This window comes from Hibiscus syriacus, unplaced genomic scaffold, assembly GCF_006381635.1.
Source record: "Hibiscus syriacus cultivar Baekdansim isolate YM2019G1 unplaced genomic scaffold, ASM638163v2 tig00002237_pilon, whole genome shotgun sequence".
Lineage (NCBI taxonomy): Eukaryota > Viridiplantae > Streptophyta > Magnoliopsida > Malvales > Malvaceae > Hibiscus > Hibiscus syriacus.
This window is the reverse complement of record NW_024061918.1, coordinates 7,942,085-7,952,131: the sequence shown is the minus strand read 5'-3', so window position 1 is coordinate 7,952,131 and position 10,047 is coordinate 7,942,085. Positions and strand designations below refer to the sequence as shown.

The following is a 10,047-nucleotide window of genomic DNA, read 5'->3' as shown; positions in this document are numbered from 1 at the left end:
GCCCCTTTCCACCTAGTCTCTTGAATACATGCAAAATCTATTTTCCTATTACTTAGTTCGTCAGTCAGCTCCAGCAGCCTTGCATTTAATGTGCCTACATTCAACGTACAAACTCTAAGTCTAGTCTCTTTGACACCACTCTGTCGAGCCCACCCTCTATACGCCCTATGGGATCTAAAAGAAGGACATGACCTCAAGTAATCATCTATAGCCGAGGCTATGATGAACTATGAAAAAAGGAATCCAAAAAAGACAAAAGATGCACCAATAAAATGCTAGAGAATTGAGGGGTACTAAGAAGTCTATTTGGTTACTTAATAGGATTTTAATTTATATAAAAATTATTGTTATTATTATTGCTAAAAGCCTAATGTTAAAAGGGGAGAAAATAGAAAAATATTGATTTTTATTATTATGTGGGGGTAAAAATTTTTGAATATATTTAATTGTTAGAAGCCTAGTGTTAAAAGGGAAGAAAAAAAGAATAATATTGATTGTAATTTTATAATAAAAAAACGTTCAAATGTTTACTGTCAATTTCAAAACCTTTTTTTGAAAAATTTGAATTGAATACTATGTTTATTGCTAGTAATTAGGTTAATAAAGATAATAAGTAAGTTTATTAACAATTTTAACAATTTTAAGGTAAATTTCGTAAAACACTATAATACCCCTAAAAAGATTTTTAATTTAATATCAATTAATATGATAATGATTATAGTCGTGTAGTAAGTGATAATTCCAAAATAAAAAAAACTAAACAAACACAGAGATACACCTATTATTAATACAGAATCAAAACTAGATTACAATTAGGATGCTTTTCTCACCGGGAATTCAAATACCAGGCCGAATCAACCAAGAAAAAAAACCCAGAAAGCGGAATAACATGCAACACACGCGATCAGAATAGTTATAAAAGTAGCATAGAATGTTTAAATACCTGGCCAACCACTATATGTACCTGGCCGGCAAGTAGGGAGTAGTTGCTATTTTCCAGCAAGATTGTTTTCCTGCAAAGATTCTGCTGTGCAGCACAGCAGCTAATACAAAACACATCAAGTTCAAGAAAATGAAGTTTACCCCAGAAGTTATATACAGTGCTAAGATCAGCTGAAGTTCAGCTTAATTTGATACCCAACACTAAAATTAAAACCCAGAAAACAGAAGCAAAATATATTAGAGGCAGTTTTAAAGAATGGGTTAGAGAGTAGCCTTGATGAAAATGAATCTGGGTTATTGTTCTTCAATTAGTTCATCTAAGCTTTTAAAATTGCAGAAATTAGAGGTGAAAGAAGTAAAAAGAAGAGGAGATGAATGCAAAGAGAAAAAGGAGGAAGAAATTGGAGGAAAAGAAAATAGATCGGCGTAGATATCAGCTGGATCTAAGCTGATGAAACCAAAAACACTCAGAATAAATTACAAACCACTATAATTAATTACAATTTATAACAAAAATAATAATCTTTTACCCCACAAAATACAAAAAATATGAGGAGAAAAAAAACTCGAAAAACGCAAATATACTTAACAATAATAGGAATTTTTCAAAGATTATGAGAGAGACTGGAGTAACAACTTAGATAAAGAACAAATAGGAAGAATAATTTCAAAATAAAGTAAAAAAAGAAGTTCTCACAAGAAATATAGAAAGCAAATCAAGCAAACCAGAAAAGTAAAAATCCAGATCCAAAGAGAAGCAGATTAAGCTAACTCTAAGTCGAGGCTTCTGATAGGGCAGAAGGGAGTGAAAGTGCAGTTGAATGAAGGAACTTGGTAATGGAGAAAGTGAAATATGTATAAATTTCAAAAAACCAATTTTTCAAAAACTATGTTTTAAAAAACCATCTTTTAAAAGCTATATATTATATGTTTCAAAAATATTTTTAAAAATTATATTATATTATATAAGACTCTGACGAAAATGAGTTATTACACTTATCATGAAGACAATTTTTATGTTGATGCTCTTTCGAATATAGGTTACAACCTTGATGAAGCTCTTGTCATTTTTATTCTCCATCGGCTTAGGTTTCTCCCTACTTGCAAGCGGATACTAGGGGTGTCTGGTTCCCCACTGGTTTTAATATGCATTAATTTCTTTTTGTTCCTTTTTGAAACAAAAAAATGGTTTATTTTTTCCCACTTTTTTGTTCTAGTCCATTTAGTTTTTTATCCATCAGAGCCACTTTGTTTAGCCTATTTTTATTCCTGATCAACACATTCAAGAAAAAAAATTAAAAAAAGTCAAAAAGTTCATTTAAGCCCAAATTTCAAAGCTACCCAGTCAAAGCCACTACAAACTAATACTTAGTAGCCCAAATACATCCAACACAAAACAAACCGTTCAAGGACCAAATAGCCCAAGAAAAAACAAACCCTAACAACCGTAATCTTCCAGCTGTCAAACCATGGTATTTTAGTCGTCGTAACTCAGCCTCCCTTGGCCGTCGCAACTTTCAAGTACAACTGAAACTCCTTCACCCAATCATATCACCACGCCATCCTTATCCCTTATCCAATCAAACCTTATCACTAGAACTGGAAAGGCAAAAAACACCCCCCCCCAAGCCCCTTTACTTTAAAAAAAATTAATGTGGTTATCATACTATTTTTTCTTTTAATGTAGTCCTCTAACTAATAATACAAATTTAATGTGGTCCTTTGACTAACATTTTTTTATCATTAACTGTTACAGTGTTGATGTAGTAGTGCAAGATGTTGACGTTGCAAACCACAGTCTGATGTGGCAGTCTGATGTGGTTGATGACATGGCATATGACATGGTAAATAGGTTAAATTGGCTTCTTTTTTTACTTTTGTTCAAGGGCCAAATTGGTTTTTAAAAGTTCAAATGATTTTTTAATTTAAAAAAAATTAAAAAAAAATTAAATTATAAATGTAAACTTATTCAAATATAAAAAATAAACGTAAAAATGCTAAAAATAAAAATTGAATATATATACTAAAAAATACTAAAATTATTATAATTTTTTTATAAAATGAATATATATAATAGGTTATAAAATAATTAATTATATATTATTAAAAATTTTAAAAATATTTTAAATATATATATATTATACTTAACATATACATGTAACATATATACATATTATCGGAATTTATACAAATTATTCTTACTGAATTAATCGAGAATTATAAAACTTAAATTAGTGGACTTATAATATTTAGATTAGTTGAAACTGTATTATATTTCCTAAATTTTTTTTTTTGTAAGTCTTGACTAATTTAAAAGATAACTATATAAAAAGTTTTGACATAAAATATAATAAGAATACATAGTAAACTAATTCAAAATTTATAAGTCTCGACTAATTTAAACTTTGTAAGTCTCGATTAATCTAGTAAAAATACTTTTTATAACTTCCGATGATATGTCTATATATTACATGTATATGTTATGTGTAATATATTTTTAAAAATATATTTTTTAATTTTTTTTTGATAATTTATAAGTTAGCATTTTATAACCTATGATATAATTCAAAAAAATTAATTTTTTAGAATAGTTTAATATTTTTAATATGAAAATTTAATTTTTTTTAATAATTTGATTTTTATTTTTAGTATTTTTTATATTTAATTTTTTGAATATTTTAATAATTTTATATTTAAAATTTAAAATAACTTTTTTTAAAATTTAAACAAGCCCTTGAACTTTAAAAAAACCAATTTGGCCCTTGAATAAAACAAAAAAACTAATTTAGCTCATCTGTCATGTCATCTATCACATCATCAGTCACAATGGAATGTCACATCAGCATCATACACTGTCACGTCAATACTGTGAGTTGTCATGTCAACACTATAGCGGTCAATGACGAAAAACATTGTAAAAGGACCACATTGAGTTTGTTTTCTAAATAGAAGGGTCACACTAAAAGAAAAATATTAGTTTCTTGTCGTCATTGACAAAACTAAAAGAAAGAAAAGATTGCGTGTGTGTATATATATATAAGCGTTGTGAGATGTTAATCTTTCTCTACACAAAATCAACTCTCAAATCCATTCTTTCGATAAGTATACTATATTTTTTTGTTTTAATTTTATTAAAATGTCAAACTTTGATCCAATAAAATTATATCAATATATATTTGAAACGAGACTTTAAAAATATAATCTTCTATTTTTAAAAACGTTTCGACATAATTATCAATCAATTGGTTAGTTGACGTGCTTTCTTCCTTAATATTTGTAGGCAAAATTTAAAAAAAAAATGTATTGTTGTAGGAAAAGAATTAGGAAATTGCAGAGAGTGAAAAATTATACACAGATCTATGTCATTTGTTATAGTGATTTAGAACTTATCAGATGGAGATGATGAGTTTTAATAATCATGTAGAAGTAATGAGTTCCAATGAAATATTTTTTTTTATTAAAACATGTCATATCTCGTAACAAGTTCTGATAAAAATATATTTTATTCAATTACTATAACAAATATCATAAACCTCTAAATAATTTTTCACCTATCATATATTTCAAATTAATTTAACCGCCAACATTATTACACTCATTTTACCTCTATTTCACCGATAAGAAATTGGCATAACACGTAATCGTAAGACCAAATGACTTCCTCTGAAAATAAGCAAACAATTTGAAAAGGCATCTAAATTTCGGAGTATACTTATAGAAATTTTGCAATTGAAATAGAAAACAACTGAAAGTGATATCCATCCTACTCTGATTTACTTGTTAAAAAATAATTTGACATAAAATATTAAATAAATAAAATTTCTTATAAACCATCACATTTTATATTCGAAGGTTTTGATTAAAGAATTTAGAAAAAATGATGTTTTATAAACTATTACATTTGAGTAAAATTATGTTGATAACTTATGAAAATAAGGAAAATAAAATATATAAAAATAATGACAGAAATTTTATATCTTTACTCAAAATAATTTCTGCGCAACATTTCTCTAAACGTTACATTAATAGATATAGAAATTAAATATCCTATAAAAATTTCAATCTAACTAGGTCAAGCTCACTAAAAATTCGACTCGGTTTGAGTCGACTCGATACATTAACGAGTTGAGTCGAGCAAAGTCCAACTCGAGATCTTAAAAAATTATTTCATACACTTAAAAATCGAACCTTATTTATTATTTTAATGTATTTATGGATTGTTAATTTGGAGTTTAGATTTTAAAATTACTTCATACTTTCTTTTGATAAATTTTTGGTTAAATTTATTAATTTGTGTTTATATTAAATTTTATATATATTATTAGTAGATTTTATCTATAATTAAGAAAATAAGGTAAAAATTTCGGTGAGCTTAACAAACAACGAGACGAGCAATGAACATCGAGCTTAACGAGTAACGAGCTTAATGACAAAAGAGCTTAAAGAGCAATGAGTTGAGCAACAAGTTTTCTTAAAGAGCAATGAGTTGAGCAACAAGTTTTCTTAACGAGCACAAGAGAAAAATTTTAATGAGCTTAAAGACCAACGATTTAAGGATTTTAAAGATTTGAAGTTAGAATTGGCGGCAAACAATGGGTGAGTAGTTAACTACGAATAGGTAGGCAGTCATGAGGGTAACGTCAACAGTGGATAACTGATTGATGGGGTGAATGTTTTAGGGTCAAAGATTTTGGGACTTTTTAGATTTTAAATATATTTTGAGGTTTTCATAAATTTTTATAAAAAAATATTTTTTTAAATTTTATAAAAATATTGTATGTCACATTTTGTGTAGTTGACAAATTTTTCTATCTATTATAATCGAGACACTTGAACAATATATGTCGCATTAATATTGAAGGCATTAGACACTTAAATTAACTAAATAGAATTTTAAACAACGCTAATTTTTATATTAAACTCAATAACCAAAGGAGAGATTATATCTTTAAAATTCTTGGATTCTAGACACACGCTGTTATATTAAACCCAATAATTATCATCTTTAAAAATCTTAGATTCGAACCCGTAGTCGTCGTTGCTTTTTCTTATATAAATTAATTTATTCAAAACTCTTTTGACACACTAATAAAAATCAATGGAATTCACGATCCATGTTATTTCAAAACTGTCAAAATGTACTACAAATTCTGATTCAGAAATGATCTTCTCATCTGTAAACATGAAAATACCCTTTCAATTTCTTACTCAGAGATCGTCAAATAGAAAAAGAAACTTAAAAAACTTCCATTCTACAAAACTGAAGGTTCTTCTTATGCAGGGTTTATCTCTCTTAAAGCATGGTTTCAATGAGGGTTTTAGAGCTTCGAAAGGTTTTTGAGTTCTATGAAGCAACTGGTTGCTTCTGCACAAATGCAATTCCCTTCTCAATGCTAGCCTTCAGTTCAGGCTTAAGAGCTTCCAAGGCCTTCTCTTCATACTCCGATAAACCTTGAAGGACAGATGGAATCCGTGCTTCAATCCCTTGTCTTCCCAGCTTGATTTGGGATGCAAAGAACGGAAGATCAGTCAGATCTGATTGCGCATAAGAGCACTCGTAGACATCCCCATCTCCATCTAGAGCACGAAGGGATGATTCCACGAACCTTGCAGCGCCATAAGCCATGGACAGCGTAGCCGACCCTGCACCTGCCTTTGCCTCTACAACCTCCGTCCCGGCATTTTGAATCCTGACAGTTAATTCCTTGATTTCTTCATCTGTAAAGCTAACAGAAGGTTTCGTCTTTGACAGCAGGGGTAAAATGGTGATACCAGCATGTCCGCCTATAACAGGAACATCGACATCAATGAGCTTAAGGTTTTTCTTCTGAGCCACAAATGTGTTGGCTCTCACAACATCCAATGTGGTAACACCAAAGAGCTTCTTTGGATCATAAACGCCCTTTTGTTTCAGAACTTCAGCAGCAATTGGTACCGTGGAGTTAACTGGATTGCTAATAATATGGATGAAGGCGTTGGGACAATTATCGGCAACGGCCTCAACCAAAGTCTTAACAATGTTGGCATTGATATTGAAGAGGTCATCACGAGTCATACCGGGCTTTCTAGGAACACCAGCAGGAATAACCACCACATCCACACCTTTCAAACAATTTCCTAATTCCGAAGCACCAGTGAAATCCAGAACTTGTGAAGGAGTATTGCAGTGACTGAGATCGGCAGCAACTCCCTTGACATTTGCTATATCGTAGAGGTTCAGGGCCGAAACTAATGGGGACATCTTGATTAGAAGTGCCAGAGGCTGACCTATCCCTCCAGCAGCTCCAAGTATTGCCACTTTGTAAGATGCTTGAATCTGTAAGCCATAGTGAGACCTCTGGTTTGGTTTTTGCGCTTTCGGTGCAAACGAGCCTCTAAGAGCTGCAGTGCTTTCTTTTCCAAGGAAGGAGGATACTGAATCACAGCCTACGGATGTTGCCACCTTGAGGCCACTAAAACATGCAACTGAATTCTGTGAGACGAACTTCACAGCAGAAGATTTAGTTTGCGGAAGTGGCCTCCCCCTGCTTCTAGAGCAAACATTCGACCCAATGGAGAATGTAGCTGCTGATGTTGCCATGTAACGCAATAGACCAGGAAAAAGCGTCACAGCCTAACCTACTAGGAAACCAGATATTAGGTACTATAATCAACAAGCTGCATGACTCACACTAAACCAAAATTACATTTCCTATTTTCAGTAGTAAAGACACAGATAGAGCTATTATGCCTTCAAATCAGAGTCTGAAAACCATATCAAGGTCCATTTCAAAGCAAAACGAGCCATCCTCATCTTACACAAACTCCAAGTCGACCAAGATTAAATCCTACAGGCTGATTAGAAAAAAACCGAGATCCCATTTATATAGTCTACAACTAATTACAAATCAATACATATCAGCCTTGTTACCATATAAAATCCGGAAACATATTCCATATAACTTGGTGCTAGTTACAACAAATTATTTCTATTAATCACATTCCTAACATTAGTTTCACAAACTTGAAATATACAATCAAGTGAATGGGATGGAATATCCCTTAACCATAATCCGCAAATCTAGAATGGTGAATCCAGAAAATTCAATACTGAGGTTCCTCTTTTACAAATCATTGGAAATCAACAAAAGTTCATCTTTGCTCCCAGAGATTTACTCAGGCAACAGAAAGAAATGAGATGATTCAATGCATAGATTATGATAAAAAATAAAAAAAAAAGAAAGAGAGAAAGAAAAGAAAAGAAAAAGAAAAATCATAAGAGAACAAGGAAGAGAAACAAAAAAAAACCTAGGTTTTCCAAATTTCAAGCTTTATAAAAGAAATGACAACCGATAGCATAAATCCAAACAACAACGCACCCAGTTAATGCTCAGATTAATAAAAAAAAAATCCATAACTTAGAATTCAAGAATTACAACACGAAATGAAAATTAAAAAAAAAACTAAAAGGAAAACAAACGAACCTCAGAGATCTGAAAAGAGATGGTAAGGGAAGCAAAGTGATATACAAGAGAAATGGGATTTTCTTTTCCGGTAATAGTGTTTATAGGGAATTCCAATGAACTTCGAATAAAGCACCAAAAATTTCGACTTCACCTACTCCTTTTGCAATAGAGTTTTCAATTATTTTTCTATTACCGAATACACCGCCACTACCTGGAAAGAATCTACCAAAAAGCGTTTGATTTCATTTTAGATTTCTCACGTTTTGTTGGCTTGCCAAGAAGAAATCGTGGCCGATGGTTGAATTTTTGCTTTTTAGGGCTAAGATTTGTTTGCTTGCCTTTTCCTACCATTTTTTTAACATACGTTGGTTTCATTCAAACAAGGGTAAATTACAAATTTGGTAACTAAACTTTGATATTATTCCTATTTCACTCACTGTACTTTCAAAATTTTCAATTTGATCACTCAACATTATAGATTGAACTTTTTTTGTCATTTTACTGTTATATCACTAACAACTCGTTAACGCGGAATATCTTTATTTTAAATATGCCATCATATTTCCACATAATAATAATAAGGGTAAATTACAAATTTGATAGCTGAACTTTTATATGATTCCTATTTTACTCACCGTACTTTCAAAAATTTCAATTTTCTTCACTTTGTTGTTAAACTTCTCATCATCAACAATCGTCCACCGTTGCCTTCATCGTCGATCCCATCTCCAGCTAACAGTGGTTTCCACTGCCACTTCCAACAGCATTGGCATCGCCTCTGAATCAAAACCTTAGTGGTCGGTCGTCAAGGCTCCCCACCATTAGTCGTAGAGAAACAGTCGAAGGTTCGTCGGGAAACCAAAGCTTCCATTGATTTTCATCGATTTTCGGGCACCTCGACATTTCGTTCATCTCATAACCGCCATCATTGAAGTCCTCTCCCCTTTCCGACCAAAACCCAATCGATTTGCCCTTTCACCATCACTGCCTCTGCCGTTCGTCCTTTTGTCTAACCCCGTCATAGTGGCAAAAAAAACTCAATCTATAAAGTTGAGTGAGCAAATTGAAAATCTTGAAAGTATGGTGAGTAAAACAGGAATTATATGAAAGTTTAGTTATCAATTTGTAATTTACCCTTTTTTTGGTAGGATAGCAAGCGACGTTGTTTTTGTTGAGATTGTCATGTCATAACACCGTTAGCTATTTAACGGTTGAGTGACCAAAACATGAGCAATTTAAAAGTTGAGTGTGCAAATTGAAAATTTTGAAAGTATGGTGAGTAAAATAAGAATCACATGAAAATTCTGTTATCAAATTTGTAATTTATCCTTCAAACAAACATAATAACCATCAAGGCTTATACCATTTAAAATATATTACTTTTTTCATTTAAATATTTAAATTAATTTAAAATATTTAAAATATATCATTTTTTATCTAAATACTTGAAATATTTTTTTAGTTGAAATATATACTTAAAATATATTATCTTTTTCATAGGTACCTAACGTAGTTTTTTAATCAATACTAAGTGTCAATTTCTAAGAATCTAGATGAAAAATAATGATATTTAAGTAATTAGATTAAAAAGATAGTAACTTTAGATATTTATTTTGATTAAAAAATTCTTTAAATATTTATATAAAAAAGATAATATACA

At 30.8% G+C, this 10,047-nt stretch overlaps 1 protein-coding gene across 1 annotated transcript; it reads right to left on the bottom strand.

The window, feature by feature from the left end:
• Positions 1-6,078: 6,078 nt before the first annotated feature.
• On the bottom strand, positions 6,079-8,503 carry LOC120142806 (malate dehydrogenase, chloroplastic-like). The gene is made up of 3 exons (XM_039157304.1): positions 8,406-8,503; positions 6,279-7,560; positions 6,079-6,214 (listed from the first exon to the last, which is right to left on the bottom strand). Exon 2 carries the CDS (start codon positions 7,520-7,522, stop codon positions 6,287-6,289), a length of 1,236 nt encoding a protein of 411 aa, XP_039013235.1. The 5' UTR covers positions 7,523-7,560; positions 8,406-8,503; the 3' UTR covers positions 6,079-6,214; positions 6,279-6,286.
• Positions 8,504-10,047: the final 1,544 nt, after the last annotated feature.

Excerpts from the sequence above, each read along its gene's own strand:
- LOC120142806 (XM_039157304.1), bottom strand. The coding sequence starts at position 7,522 with ATGGCAACATCAGCAGCTACATTCTCCATTGGGTCGAATGTTTGCTCT.